Source organism: Macadamia integrifolia, chromosome 7 (genome assembly GCF_013358625.1).
Source record: "Macadamia integrifolia cultivar HAES 741 chromosome 7, SCU_Mint_v3, whole genome shotgun sequence".
Classification (NCBI taxonomy): Eukaryota; Viridiplantae; Streptophyta; class Magnoliopsida; order Proteales; family Proteaceae; genus Macadamia; species Macadamia integrifolia.
This window is the reverse complement of record NC_056563.1, coordinates 16503194-16519647: the sequence shown is the minus strand read 5'-3', so window position 1 is coordinate 16519647 and position 16454 is coordinate 16503194. Positions and strand designations below refer to the sequence as shown.

Below are 16454 nucleotides of genomic sequence, written 5' to 3'. Positions count from 1 at the left end.
CAGTTCCTTATAATCTTTTACCAAAAAAAAAAAAAAAGTTCCATATAACCAATAATTAGAGTGAAAGGAAATTCTACCAATTATACGAAAATATTATTTATGGCAATTGATTTTTCATAATTATCTTCCTATAGAAGTGCAATAGGTTCATTTATGACATTTATAAAATCTTTCACCTATTAAGGTTTGGGTTTCTGAACAATAAGACTTTCTTTCGAATAATATAGGGATTGATTGAGACTCCAAAGTTCCGATGCAAGAGCAAGGTGATTGTAGATCAGGGAGGAGGATTTCAAAAAGCATTGAACCTCCCAATAGAATGAATCATAACAGTCCATTGCCTGCAAGAGCTACGATGCCTCTATCATATGTGGCGGCGATCAGCCAGTAAGTCCCTTTCTCACTCTTTGTATGATGTGGCCAAAAGCTGATTAGTAGCCTTGAACATTTTAGGGTTTTTTTTTTTTTTTAAGTCACCTCATATTGAGGACAGCTGATCCATCCAACGCTAATGTGTCCCTTCAAAAAATCTATCAGACCATGAAAAGGGTACTGGCGACTAGATCCGTGGCTGTCTATCACGATCTGGATCACCCGATTCATCCTGATCCCGGACCGATTTCCATAGGCTACTATATATTCACTCAGAGCTACTGGCCATAGGCTGATCCGATCCCAATCCTTGAAAAGATGCTGTCAGAAATGGTTGAATCTGCTGTGTCAATTCAGGATCTGTGGAGTTCAACCAGATCTGAATCCGATTCAGAGCTTGTGCTCGCTACCTAATCCAATAAGATTTAGAGCTTGCAACAGTTAAGGGGAAAAAAAAAAAAAAGAAAAAAAAAAGGGAGAAAGAACCTTGTAAATCTGGCATAGAAAATGGTTAGACTGTACAAGATATGAAAAGTCCACGTTGACCCTCCTTGATGTGCATTGAATATGTTCTCGCCCATCCTTCCATTGGTCCGCTAGTCTTTGTGTTTCCGTTAAACTGATAGGGTTCTGTCACTCATAAACTTTTTAAGAATTTGGTTTTTTGGGCGAGAGAACTGTACCGATATGGCATAGAAAACATCGGACCAACGGATCAATGAAAGGGTGCATAGAAGCATATTCAACAAGTGTCAAATGGGGGCAACACGGTCTTATTGTACCCAGCAACACCCAAAACTTATTTTGGATCGCTGGATCAGTATCAGCCCCATGGCTGTAATTGCAATCCATTGACCCGACTCGATTCTTCAAACTCAAACCATGATTGGGAATTTGGGATTCAGGAAGACCATTAGACCAATGATACATTATTGGTGACATCGGATCCATCCAATTGTTAGATTCCACCACCAGTCTTTTTCACGGGGCTGTTAATTACCGGATGCCAGACTGCTTGGAATAGACATGAAGACGGATTAAAAATGCCCTAGCTTGTATTTTTATTTTAGTATTCACATTGAATAAAGAGAATAGGGATAGCTTTTGTACTTTTTATTGGTAACTTTATTTATTAAAGAAATTGTTTAAATGACACACTTTCCACCAAAAAAAGAATATATATAAATATATATATATATATATATGTGTGTGTGTATTAAATGGTAAGGTGCATTAATGTATTTATAACTTATTTGCTTGGATTTGCCTTTAGTAAAAATGACCAGATATTTTTTGGGTGAAAATTTACTTTCATTGAGAAGTGTGTTACACTAAAAGGCAAATAAAAGTGAATTTTTTTTTTAATAAAATAAAATTTCAATCTTATTACAACCTTTATTACAATAGAATTTTTCCCTTTGGTTAAGGAAATTTTTTTTTTAAGTAATATAAAAGTGATTTATCATTGTTAAAAATTATCATTATTTCTCACATTTTTTTGAGTTAAATGTGAAATGATAGGATGATTGTGGAGTGGTGATCAAATCCACTTTCATACCTTTGTTGCTATTAAGTGCAAGGTTGGTACCAATTTTTTTGCAGTATCCATGGAAGCGGAAGGTTGAAGGGATGAAATTCTCCTTGCTAATGCATTGTGCTTTCAAGACATTGTGGTTGTTAGTGATTGTCTTTTTGTAATTAAGGGTCTTTCTTATAATTTCGGCTCCTTTGATTAGGTTTCTAGGTCCATTGTTGAGAACATATTGTCTTTACTTTCTTCATTTCGATATATAGATTCTCGTTTTCTTTCTTGTATTGACAATGGGGAGCTGCATATGTTAGCCCAGGATGCTTCTCGTTGGGAATTTCTTGAGTCTAGTGTTTGCATCCTCCTCTTTGGTTTGTAAATTTTTCTCCATGGGAGAGCTTCTCTTTGTTAGATTTATTTTAATTAAATTGTTGTTTGAACAAAAAAAAAAAAAAAATAAATAAATGATAGGATGACCTCAATTAGAGTTGATTGACGGTAAAAAACCATGTAGCTGGTAGACCTAACCTTTTTAGGATAAGTCTAAGTTGTTGTCATATCATATCAAGTGATTTTCTTACTATCAGTCCTCAAGGTGTCAGGTAACTTGTAATCTTACTTTTTTGCTCTTTTGGCATGACACATTTTTTTTTCTTCCATGGAGGGTAGTACTATTATTTGACTTGCATACTTACATAATAAATGACAACTTTTGATAATAATTTGCTAATGTGCTATTTTCAATTTATTTAAAAAAACCTTTTATACCCCTATTTTATAAATCATTTGAGAATAAGACAACGACCAATAAATAAAAAGTTTCCAAGTTCAAAAAATAAAGAAACCTTACTAGTTTGACACAAGAAATACTAGGCTTGGTAGGCATGAAATGACCGCATTGCCTTGTGTGCATTGAAAATGTTTCCACTTGTGTTTTCATTGGCCGTTAGACTAATGTTTCCTACATCGAACAAGGTAGGATTCTTTCGTCCAAAAATAAAATAAGATTAAAAATTATTTGATAATATGTCTATCGTTTTTTTTTGGTGGAAAGATATTATGTCTATCTCTTTAATGATAATCATATCTCATATGCTCCAATCAAAATTCAAAAACAGAGAAGAAAAAAAAATATAGCTGCATTTTTTGTCTTGTAATCTGAGTGTTGACTTTGATGTTGATGTTGGTGATAATTGAGAGTTGCATGGTGAGTCGGTAACCTTGGGACAACGTTCTTTCCTCTGGTTGAGAAATGTCTGTAAAGCGTGTACCGGGGGAGAAGACCCGATCTTCCATGACTGATCCTGGAGGAATTTGGGTTTCCTTGAATATGGAATTCCTTAATTAGGGTTTTGCTTCCACGATCATGGTGGTCTGCATCTGCAACTCTTTAGAATTTCTGTTATTTGGGTTCCGATTTCGCTTCGTTCTTCCTTCCTAAAAATATCGGAGCTTGTGTGTACCATGTTTCCCGGTCCCCAGAAATGTATTGGTGGCAGAACGCCCTTTTTTCTCATTCGTCTTCTTCGTCTATAGACACTAATAAATCCAAATCGTTAGGTTCTTCTTCTCATCAAAGACGTAATGTCAGGGACATCAATTTCTTCAGGAACCGTCGAGGATCGAACGGGCAACCACGCCTCACTCGACTGCGGAAGCTTCGTCATCTCACAGACGATGATGTTGGGCTCTTACCCTTACCCTTGAGAAATCTCAGTCCTCTCTCTCAGCCCAATTCGACGTCAGTGTCTCGCTCGCCCAGCAACCCTGATCCAGTTTCGGCCTCTGCTGGGCCTTCTTCATGGTCATCGGCGGTGCCGCAGCCATTGCCGCGGCCAGAATTGTCCGTGCTTCTTCAGCGGGATAACTTGTTCCCCTCCTCGACGCATTCAGGGGATTGTCCTCTGCCTTCCCCCAGGGCGGCGTCGAGCAGAAGCAGTGGAGAGGGTGATCGAGCAGACTATTTGTTCGGTGATGGGACAGAAGATGGGGTAACTGGCCGCTCTTCCGCTTCCAGGTAATATCCTTTTTATCTTTCAGATAAATCAGTGAATTTATTTTAATTATCAAATGAGGAACCTTTATTCGTTTATTTCTATCATTACATCCCTGACACCGGGAACAAGCATTTAATTCATGGATGAGGATTGAGAACACCGTCTAGACACTTGTAAAATTTGTTCCTGGTTTTAGGTCTCACTTCTACGGTTGAGGAATTGGTTCGACATTGCACTTCGTTTTGCTTCTTTGGTCATTGCTTCTGAAGGAAAATGATAGTGATTGCGGTTGAGGCCTGAGGGTAAGGCCTATGGTTTGAACCTATTTTACCAGTAATAAAAACCCAACTTTAAGGCTTGAACACTCTCTGTGCTTGAACACTCTCTCTATTTTACCAATAACTCTCTATATGTTATTGTACAACATTAAAGGTGAAAATAAAAGGAATGGTAGTAAAATTAGGTTGAACGTCCATAGGTTTGAACCAAGCTGTTGACATATGTCGATCAAAAAGAGGGTTAAATCCATCCAGTGTGTTAACAGATAAAACATTCTATTTAATGAGTTCAAGAGACGCGGTTATTACTCTTACTCGCATAAGGATGGGGAAACAACCCAAATTCTTTACAAGTTTACCGAACTCATTAATTATTGCTTTTTTGTCACTTCCAAGTGGTCCTGTTATGAATCTTCCTATTCAAGCTTGAACCTTTATGATTCTATTTTCCAACATGTTAATATATCAAGGGAAATACTGAGATTGAATCACCTCTCCAAGTTCCTCTATTTATGAAGGGCTTCATCTCCAATGTGCTCTTCCACTCCCCCTTCGCTTTTTTAGGAATGCATATTCCACTCTAATTTATGTCAGTGAATGGGATGATTAGATATTATCGTTATGATATATGAATTGGAAAAGAGAGTTGTTACTTTGGGGGGTAATTAGAAGATCTAATGGCATGGGGACTACGAGAGATTGGGTCTTCGGGTTTCATATATTGGTTTGAATGGGTGGAAAGTTAGAGTGAAACTTGGTAGCTGGTTTGAAGAGATTGGGATTCTCTTAACTAGCAGCTAGTAGGAATGAAGAATGATTTTGGGCCTGAGAAGGCAGATATAGGTTTTAAGCGGCTCCAGACGCAAGTTTTGTAGGTTTTGAAGATCAATAGCATGCATAATTAATTGGAAGCAGAAGAATGCTGATCTTTGATGACATAATTTAATTGAAACAGTAAAGTTTGAATGGAATATAAAGCTGATCTATAGAGTTTTATAAATATAGGTCTCTTTAACAATAGGAATAGGAAAGGACAAGAAAGGCAGTATCCTCTCTGGTGGAGAGAAATTTAACTCTCTTATAGTTAGTTCACATCACACTCAAGCATGTAGCTTAGACAAAATCCCTTGCCCAATATAGTAAACATTAGATGTACCTTCTATACACTTAGATACTCCCCATCCTATATAGGATAGGTTGTACCTTTGCTAACATAAATTATGAGAGGAGGGCCAATTAGATGCTGCCAGAAAGAGGGGTTGGGGTAGGACTACAACTCCCACAAGTATTACTAATAGTTGTAAATTAGGAAAGAAAGTAAACAGCAGATGTGTAGAAACATATGGCAAAGCTGCCACTCAGATTGGTAGCCAATTTTTTTTACATGGGATTGGGTATTGGTATTTGTTGAGGAGTCTGATCCACTTCTCTTCAAAACATAACATACAGGGATATGTGCCTGGAAATGGGTATGGGTACAGTGAACATGTGTAAAAAGAAATCGGGTTACTTTGGGAGGTTAAGGGTTGCAATCTTCTTCTCCTCCTTAACAGCTGTCCGTTTGTCCAACTGTACATGTCCCAGACCAATCTCCTTGTCATGTCATCTTGATAGGTACTCTGGTGGTATTTGAAGCATCTAGGTAGCAGAGGCTCCCAATAAACTATAACAAGGCCAGAAACCATCTTTCTAATTAAGTACAAAATTTCCCTGGCAACACAAGATCAACTGAAAAATTAAATTACTCCTAATCTTCTCACTGAAACTAGAAAGGGCCGCCAGGAAACATTTGAGTAAACACTTGGGAAGAACATGGAGAGTGATTGTTTGGCCTACTACATTTTTGGAACCCTGGAAAGCAATTGGTTGTCCTGCCAGGTAACATTTGGGGAACCCTGGGGAGCGATTGTTTGGCCCGCCAGGTAACATATGGGGAACCCTGGTGAGCAATTGTTATCCTTTCTTCTCTTTTACCCTGGGAATTTCATCACCCTCATCCCAAAAGGGGAGCAAAAGAAAATACGATACTTGTATTGATAAATTTAGATATTAAGGTCATTGAACACTCTCTCTATGCTTGACCAGCCAAAAGAGAGCTGCAGGATTATTTTCCTTTGGCCTGTTGGAACCCTAAATCTGTTAGGGTGGATTGTTGGTTATGTTAGCGTACTTCAGATGATCCCGCTCATAGTGGGCCTCCAGCAGTATATTGGGAACTCTTGTTGACCAGGTTTGACAGTCCTAAAACTTCCCTACTTGTGAGTTTCAATTCAGCGCTGATTTTAGGCTTTGGTGTTGCTCTACTTGATCTCCAAGTCTGAGATCAGAACTGATATTGGTTGAGTGTTGTTTCATTTTTTTACCTAGTGTGAACTAAGCTTACATTTCCGGGTACCAAGAATCAAATCCAAGCACGGTTGTAAGGGTTTCTACCTTTAGGCAGTTCCATTTATGTTCTTGTGCCATCATGTGCTAGTTAGGTAATTATTGTTGATATCCCAGTCTAGTTGTGCAACATTGTAGGCATCATATATAAGCCCATTTATTTTGTACTGGGGTGTTTAGTGTTTGCTGGACACAGGAGTTGTACCTACCTTCTATTTGGCGCTGTAGCACCCTCCTAGTTGTATGTGGTAAACTGGAGTTGTAGCTCCTTGTCACTTTTCAGTTGTAGCTAACTAAAGGAGTAGTGTATCGAGCAATGTACGAGGCCCAACTAGGGAATTGCTCCGTGGATGTCGGCAACTTGATGAGCCACGTATATTCTGTCTTGTGGTTTTTTTGTGCAGATTTGTGGAGTGCCATGTGTGTGCATTGTAGATGGGTGTGAGTGGTTGCGACGTGGGTGTGCACACGATTGTGTGTTTGATTGTTGTTACTGCTGGGAGTAAGTTGCAAGTTTCAGTTGAGCCGGTCAGATAGAAAAAAAGGTTTTTATTCACTGATTCACCCCTTCTCAATGCCAGCCATAGTCCAACAATTTATATGTATCATAAGCACATCCATGCACTTCTTGACCATTTCCATGCACATCTTTAGCGTATCTTGCGTCTCTTCGATACAATACATCTCTTAAAATCACCCCTCTGATATGATACCTGGTACTAATAATTAAATCCTTGGACTGGCCAAACTTGAAAAGATATAGGGTCATAAATGAATGTGATGTAGATTCTTTCAAAAAGGTGGAAAATTGAATGGAAAGGATTTTCCTTAACGAGTGAAGTGATATAATGGGCTGTCGGTTTGGGTTAAAGAGAATATTAGTATACATAAGGAATAATAATAGGGTTCTAGATTCTACCACTTTATCATCCTCGAGAACCGCTTGGCCAGCTGTGTGGAGGTTCTTATATAGAGGTCGAAGGTAGTTCAGCTATGGTGCACAATTTTCACAGATGAGGCTTGCATAGATGGTTGTGTGGCGGATGATACTTCTCTCCTCTGTCCTCACCTACTGGCGATCCTTCCTCAGGCGGTGATGTTGAAGATACCCCATTGGATTCTCTCCATTCCTATGCAGCTGTGACTAGTGAAATTGGGGGATTTCAAATTGTGTTGAGTGATGGAGTGGGCCAGGATGGTGATTCATTAGAAGCTGGCAGCATTTAAATTGTTTTGGGTGGTGGGAACATGTCTCCCTAGCCCCTACCACTTAGAGGGTGATGGAAGTGGAATAGATATGCATGGTCAGTTCACCAATCCTTTGTGCTCCCCAAATGCTACCCCGAAGCTTCTTGACTCATCCTCTGAATTTGGGGTTCAGCATCCAAAAGTATCACTCCAAGGGTAAAAATTCACAGTTGACGGATTCCTCTGATGTAGTGCATGTGGATCGAGTAAATCCTTCCATTGCCTCAAAGAACCATTTGGAAGGGGGGGGGGGTCTGGATGCTTCCTCCTAAAAAAACAAAGTGGGAAGAAGGCCAATTTAGTTCCCTCTAGTTCTCGCCCTCCTCCGACGGTCAGAGTTACTAGGAGCATGCCTAATTGACTGTTTGTTTTGGGCTTTCTTGAAGAAGTTGTATTGTTTTGGGGTTAGTGGGGGTGTGGTCATTTGATCTGCTGCCCAGGTTTTTGGCTTTTTGTGCAGGTCCTTGTATCCTCTTCGGATTTCCCTTCCATCTTGATTAGGCTGTAGAGATAGGCCATTGATTCTGTTGTGGAGCTCTCTCCATATATCTCTTTTCTTTCTTTTTCTCATTAAATATATTTTAATTACCAAAAAAAAAAAAAAAAAAAAAGAGAAAAAAAAGGGTTCTAGAGAGTAAAGGACATAAGAAAAATTTGATGGGTACACATGTTAGTAGGTATTGGAACAGGTATAAGGGAATTGGCAGAAGTTGATTGGAAAGGGGTTAATAGTGTTTAGGTTGAGTCCTTGAGGGAATGGGGTGGTCTTGAAGAATTGATTAATTGTTGTACTGGTTGCCCCTATGGTTGTGGGTGATATAATTATCAGCAGCTTAAAGTGATTAGTAGAATTCTAGTAACTGGTATCTTCAGTGGCCTGAAAGCATTAGAACCGTAAAAGTAAGTGCAAAGATTGTCATTACTTTGCAACGCTTAACATGTAATGGGGATGCAGTGATAAGTGGCATACTTATTGTAAGTTCTTTTTATTCTTGGTAAAATTTTATCCTTCACTGTCAAAATGAGTTGACTAATGTTTACATACATTTTCTTATTGCATTAGGTATGCTTATCAAACAATCCGCAAAAGTACTGAGCATGCTGATGCACTTTCTGCCAAATCTCCAACTGATTGTGGTAGGATGTTCCTTCATGATCCAAGTGGTGTTGAAAATGTTCGAAGCAATTACATGCTGAATGTTCCTGTTAACAGTGCTCCAGCTAGTGGGTTTTCAAGTCCTGCACGTAGCCCTCGAAGATTTAGTACTGGCGACTTTCTTTCTTCTCCCTTTTCTCAAGGTTTTCAGGTTTGGTCTGCACCCGAGATCCCACCCTTAGATATGCCAACAGGGTGGTCTCCCCGAACATCACTAGAGAAACTTATATCTAGTTCTGACTGCTCGCCAATTTATAGTCCAACAACAATAAGTCCTGGCCTAAACCCTAGAAGTTTAAGTGGAGCTGCATCTCCAAAGCTTCACAAGCAGTCTGCAGAGAGCTCTTCCGCATGGCATGAAAGCATTGGTCATGTCACAGTCCACCCATTACCCCTCCCTCCAGGAGCTACAGTAACTCCACAGCAAAATTTTGTTCATCAAGCTACATCTAAGCCAGATACATCATCAATGACCAGTCAGTGGCAAAAAGGAAAGGTTATCGGGCGTGGTACATTTGGAAGTGTTTATGTTGCCACCAACCGGTGAGGCATTAATCCATGTTTTGTTATGTGGGTTTTTCTTTCCCTTACGTTCGAAATTAATACATCCATCAATCAAACAGAGCAACTGGAGCTCTTTGTGCTATGAAAGAAGTTAATCTGATCCCGGATGACCCTAAAACTGCGGAATGCATAAAGCAACTAGAGCAGGTTAATTCTCTTCAATCCTCTACATAATATTTTTTTTGGGTTACCACAATCCTCTACGGGGAATTTCATATTAAATTTATAGCCTATATGGGATCCATATGGAATGAAAGGAGTCTTATAATAAGGTTATAACCAAAAACTAGAGCTAACATCATGATGTGAGCATTTGTATAGTCTATGGGGTTCGGGCTGCAGACCTGGATTTTTATCCTGTCTCTATTTGTTATCAGTGCCCACTAACTTACCTGGCCACTATATGTTTCGCAACTAATGAAAGGTAGGTTCACCTCAGGTAAACAAACCCCAATAGTAAAACAACCATCAACCAATATCAGATCTGAACTCAGACTATGGGAATTAGTAGAGCAATAATAAAGCAAAGAATAGGGCTGAACTGAAACTCCCAAATTAGATGAGTATTAGGACTATCACACCTGTCCAAGAAAGGTCTGAAAACACTGCTGGAAACCTAAAACAGTAGTTGCAATCAGGCCTGGTAGTTGGACAGCAACCTTGGATCAAATTCCCCGGAACAGGGTTTTAAAGGAGAAATCAGAAGTTAATGTAAGATTGGTTCACAAGTGATCCAATCCCAGGCAGGATCTTTACTAAATTTAATAAAAATCAAATTCAGGGACTGGGAGAATGAATAAAACAGAAAGTAGAGAATGAAGGGAAGAATGGGGGTAAGGGAATAGGTTGTGTCGAGCATCTCACTCTTCCCTAGGGCATCTCAGCCGAGCTGTCTCTCACAGCACTGCATCTTATAGTTCTCTAGTATAAAGCTTTCTTTTTTTTTTATTCAATTCAAATTCGTCTTCAATGTTGTAGCCCCTTACAAACTTATATAGATGACTCAAAACTAACTCAAACACTAAAATGGAAAGGCCTAACCTAATACTTAACTAATTAGGAAACCTAAATTGACTAAAAAACTGAAATAACAAAGAAAACGAACTCAAAACAGAAATTGAACTAAATTAATGAATTAAATCCCGTTTTACTACTTTCTACCTATATTTTGGGCCCATTAAAGTGGCTCATTACAAAGAAAACCCATGGGGATCAAAAGCCCAACTCATACATAACCCAACCCAATGCTTATTTATAATAAAATAAGCCCATTAAGTGACTTATCTGGGTCAATTCGCTCTCTCTCTTAGAAAAAATTCGTCCTCGAATTTTGTGAAGTGTGAGAGTGATTAAAGCATGGTGCACGTCTCTCTTCAAGCCGTAGAAAAATTTAGGTAGCTCTTTGATAATAAGGATGTAGTCTAGAATGTGAGGAGCTCAATTTTCAAGATACTTCAATGGGATGACGAACTCCACATGCTCAGCTCCAACAACCTCAAATGTATCCATGGGATCATCCACATGAATGCCTTCAACCACTGTGTTCTTGACCTCCACAATTTCAATCTCAAGCTCCTTAGGATCTTCCTCTTGGCTATTCACAGTCATCACAGATGTTGAAGCACCACTCTCCTTGGGTTCGATCTCCTTGTCCACAATTGTGATTATGTTGCTTTCGACTTTATCCACATTAATCTCTATCTCTGATAGGAACATTAATGACTACCTCTCCCTTGACAGTAGGAGTGGCTGGATTTTCACCAACACTAACCTCAACTTCTGACTCTGGTTCATTGGTCGGAGGTGTCTTCTATTGTTACTCCTATGCAATGCGTTGTGTGATAGAGGCCGATAATCCTTCATGCTCTTGTCAACTGTAGGTGGATTTTGAAAATTTGGTGGAAGGAAGTACATTCTTCATTCATACTTAGGTACATGCCCGTAAACTCGTACTGCATCTTATCCTAAGTTCTAGGCTCATGCCCTTGAGTTTGAAGTTGCCTTTCACGGACTCTCCATTGTATTCGAACATAATTACTCATCTGGGAGCAAACATATTGAAGCCGTTGCGTCTCTGTTAAGTTGTAGTTGTCAAAGTACACATCTAATTCATATATCCATTCAAGGAAGATGTATGAAGAAATTTTCTTGCGAAATTCATGTGGCTCCATCTTTGGTCTGGCTAGGCTCTGATACCAATTAATGTAAGATTGGTTCACAAGTGATCAAATCACAGGCAGGATCTTTACTAAATTCAATAAAAATCAAATTCAGGGACTGATAGAATGAATAAAACAGAAAGTAGAGAATGAAGGGAAGAATGGGGTAGGGGAATAGGTTGGGTCGAGCATTTCACTCTTCTCATGGGTCTCACCCAAGCTGTCTCTCACAACACTGCATCTCATAGTTCTCCAGCACAAAACTTTTTTTTTTTTCATTTTAAATTTGTCTTCAATGTTGTAGCCTCTTAAAAACTTATATAGAAGACTCAAAACTGATTCAAACATTAAAAAAGAAAGGCCTTACCCAATCCTTAACTAATTGAAAAACCTAAACTGACTAGAAAACTGAAATAACAAAGAAAACATACTCAAAACAGGACTCTAACTAGACTAATGAATTAAATCTTGTTTTCTTACTTTCTACCCATATTTCAGGCCCATTAAAGTGGTCCATTACGAAGAAAACCCATAGGATCAAAGTCCAACACATACATAACTCAACCCAAGGCTTATTTTATTAGTGGTCCATCAAAGGCTCAACACATCAAATGTTATGTATATGTCGAGCCTTTGATCCCATGAGTTTTCTTTGTAATGTGCCATTTTAATGGGCTTAAATTATGGGTAAAAAGTAAGAAAACGAGATTTAATTCATTAGTTTAGTTAGAGTCCTATTTTGAGTCTATTTTCTTTGTTATTCCAGTTTTATAGTCGGTTAAGGTTTCCCAATTAGTTAAGGATTGGGTTAGGCCTTTCCTTTTTAGTGTTTGAGTATGTTTTGAGTCTTCTATATAAGTTTAGAAGGGGCTACAACATTAAACACAAATTTATTAATGAAATTGCAGCTTTATGCTCCCAAAATTTTGAGAAAAAAATTCTTCAATAGCTGAGATAGCTGTGGGTTAGAGGCCCAGGTTGAGATAGCCATCCGACCATAATGTAAGATTGGTTCACAAGTGATCCAATCCTAGGTAGGATCTTTAGTAGATTCAATAAAAGTTAGATAATATGACAGATAATATGAACAAAATAGAAATAAGAGAATGACGGGAAGAAGGGGGTAAGGGAATAGGTTGGGACAAGTATCTCAGTCTTCCCTAGGGCATCTCACCTAAGTTGTCTCTCACAGCACTGCATCTCACAGTTTTCCAGCAAAGCTTTTTTTCTTTCTTCATTTAATCAAATCCGTGTTCAATGTTGTAACCCTTTACAAACTTATATAGAAAACTCAAAACTGACTCAAATACTAAAAAGAAAAGGCCTAACCTAATCCTTAACTAATTGGGAAATCTAAACTAACTAGGAAATTGAAATAACAAAGGAAATAGGCTCAAAACATGACTCTAACTAAACTAATGAATTAAATCTCGTTTTCCTACTTTCTACCCATATTTTAGGCCCATTACAAAGAAAACCGATGGGATCAAAGGCCGAACATATACATAAGCCAACCCAAAGCATATTTACAATAAAATAAGCCCATTAAATGACTTATATGCATCGACCTTCATCGCCTGCAACCTTCATTGCCCATAACCTCCATCTTTTTGCATCCTTCCCTTGCACTAAACTTAAATCGACTATAACTCCTAAACCGACTCGAACTAAGGACCCATCCTACTCCTAAACCGACAACAACTACCCCAACCCACTACTTAGCCGACTCAACTTTCCCAATCCTAATCCAACCCTAACCACTAATCCAACCCAACTAGGACTAACCTAGGACTTACCCAACCTATGCGCTAGCCTATCCACCCACCCTACCAAAAAAAGAAAAGAAAACCACTCTAGGCTCTCTTAGTATGAGGGGAAAATTTTCCTCTCTAGGCTCTCTCTGTCAATGGTGAGTGTTCTCCCATTAGGGGCCTTTGTCATGGCGTTGCTTATGCTCGATCTCTATGCTTGATTAGCTCTGGATTGGTCGTCCTCTCTTGTAATTTCTTGTTGAATCTGCATTCATGGAGTCTGAGGATTCTGGGATATCAGTTACTCAGGAAGTAGGGGGTCGTTCCTTTGATCATGACTATCCTCTCTTCCCAATTAGAACCATCAGTTGGATGGGAGCAACTATCTGATCTGGTCTCGGTGTTATTACCTATCGATTGCTGGTCGTGGTTATGCAATGTTTCTCACAGGAACTTTAGAACATCCTACTACTGCAGGTTCTACTCGGGATAAATGGAACGTTTCCTGATGGTAATGTCCTATCTTATTAATTCCATGTCACCTTTTTATTGCTCGGACATATCTATTTTTTAATTTTGCCGCTCGACTTATTATCTGCTGTGCAGTGAATCGAGGATGGGAGTTACAACAACTAGATGCAAAAAATGCCTTTCTTTTTGGAGAGCTGATTGAAGAAGTGTATATGGACATTCCAATAGAATATTTTAGTCCAAAAACACAAGGCAAGGTGTGTAGACTGAAGAGAGCTCTGTATAGATTAAAGCAATCTCTCGGGGCGTGATTTGGTTGCTTTCACAAGACCATGATAGCAGTTGGCTTTACTTAGAGTAATACAGATCATACTCTATTTATTAAAAGCGTGGGTGATCAGATCATGATGCTGATAGTATATGTGGATGATATTGTTGTTAGTGGCAATGTTACAGATGTAATCTCTAAACTTAAAGCCTATCTTGGTAAGGAGTTTGAGATCAAGAACCTAGGAAGGCTGAAATATTTTCTTGGTATTGAGGTGGCACATTCAACTAAGGGTGTTGTTCTCTCTCAGAGAAATTATACTTGGGACCTCTTCTCAGAGACTGGTATGTTAGGGTGTAAACCCCTGGATACTCCTATTGAGGCTAACTTTCATCTCAGAAGCAAGGAAAGTGAACCGGTTGATAAAGGTCAGTATCAAAGGCTGGTTGAAAGACTCATATATCTATCCCACACAAGACCAAACATAGCTCATGCAGTAAGTTTGGTGAGTCAGTACATGTATGATCCCTATTCCTCACATATGGGTGTTGTAAACTGGATCCTTAGGTACTTGAAGATTTCCCCAAGCGATATTTTATTATTTTACAGATCATATGAGGATTGAGCCAGATGATCATCTCTTTGTTACTGGTTACTGTACATTTGTTGGTGGTAACTTGGTTACGTTGGCAGAGTAACAAACAGTCAGTTGTGGCTTGATCGAGTGTAGAGGTAGAGTTTTGAGTTATGGCGTATCGGATTGCGAGCTACTTTGGCTGCAAAATCTTTTTCATAACCTGGGTGTGTTCGTCCAGATGCCGATGTTGCTATATTGTGATAATCATGATTCAAGGTTTCCACCGATACTGTCGAAATTTCCCACATTTCGACGCTGATACCAAATACGATGTGACTTTTAAAAGTCACTGGTTTTGACCAAAATTCCTACATTTCAACCGAAATGTGGGAATTTTCGAGTAGACCAACGGGTCAGCCTTTATAAGACCTTCTTAAATAGGAAACCAAGCCTTCTTATTTCAAAATTTCGACCCTCTCCCTTATTTCTTCTATATGAAGTGGGAAACTTGGGAAAACACTCCAGATTTTGCCCTTGTGCCATCTAATCATCATTCTAAACTTGGATCTTGCACATTCATAGCAAATCTACCTATGCAAGGGAGCTGGGACCGAAAAGGTAAATCCCATCTTCCTCAAACCTTGTGTGCCATCCTTCAAGAGCTCCGATTCATTTGGATATGGTGGTGGGTATGGACAGTATGATTATGGTGGATCTTCTACTTCATATGGGCAAGAGGGTAGTTTAGGTGGTGGGTCATCTTTTGTTGACAGTATCTTTGGATATCCATCCAGCCTTATGTGCCACATCCACATCCTATCACTGTGACTGAGCCATTCCCTAGGCTGGGATACCTAAGCTAATTTTGATGATGTATCTTACAGATGGCAGTGACAGACTACCAAAACAATTGAGCCCAAACATGTCATGGGACTCATATGTGGTGTATTCAGAGGAGCGGCTATGACAACTGTAGTGGTATGCGGCTCGTGGACTCACCACCAAAACACTGTACTTGGAATTGACTTTTGAGTGTTGAGGGTTGAGCGATAACTCACAATTATGTGACATTATTATTTATTTTGGAGCCTTTGCATTATGTATTATGTACTTATATAGATTGTAGACTACATATAATGTAGACTATGCACTTATGTAGTATAGTTTTAAACTTCCAGTCAACGACTCAACGTACATTACCAAATTTTTGTTTCACCCTACAAGTATGAATTTAGGTGTTTTTCCATAAAACTAATTATGTGAATGTGTTGGAAATGTCTAAAATAGGACGTACACAAAAAATCAGAAAAAAAATAAAAATTTTGAGGGTTGAAACCAAGTTTCCACCCAACCAGGAAAAATTCCCGGGTTTATTCAAAATTTCCCAAGTTTCGACCGAAATTTTGGTCTCCCCAAGGGTTGAAACCTGGTCGATACCCGATACCTTGAACCTTGGTGATAATGTGATGGCTGATTGCACACAACCTTGTTTAGCATGATCGTATTAAGCATGTTGAGATTGACAGACATTTCATCTAAGAGAAGTTAGAGCAAGACCTTATCTGTATTACTTTTGTGCGGAGTGAAGATCAGTTAGTGGATGGTCTCACAAAGGGACTTAGTAGTAATATATTTTATTTTATTTAGTCTAAGTTGGGCGTGTGTGATATCCATACATCAACTTGAGGGGGAATGTTGAA

The 16454-nt window shown here is 38.9% G+C and overlaps 1 protein-coding gene across 3 annotated transcripts in view; it reads left to right on the top strand.

Moving 5' to 3' along the window:
• The first annotated feature begins 3015 nt into the window (after positions 1-3015).
• LOC122083492 (mitogen-activated protein kinase kinase kinase 5-like) overlaps positions 3016-16454 on the top strand; it is a 50371-nt gene continuing 36932 nt past the window's right edge. The window contains exons 1-3 of one of the 3 annotated variants that reach the window (XM_042651325.1): positions 3016-3917; positions 8872-9507; positions 9588-9675. In XM_042651325.1, coding sequence (XP_042507259.1) covers positions 3385-3917; positions 8872-9507; positions 9588-9675 — 1257 coding nt within the window. In that variant the 5' untranslated portion in view covers positions 3016-3384. The remainder of the gene's footprint in view (positions 3918-8871; positions 9508-9587; positions 9676-16454) is intronic. The other 2 variants (XM_042651324.1, XM_042651323.1) reach the window with 2 other exon arrangements.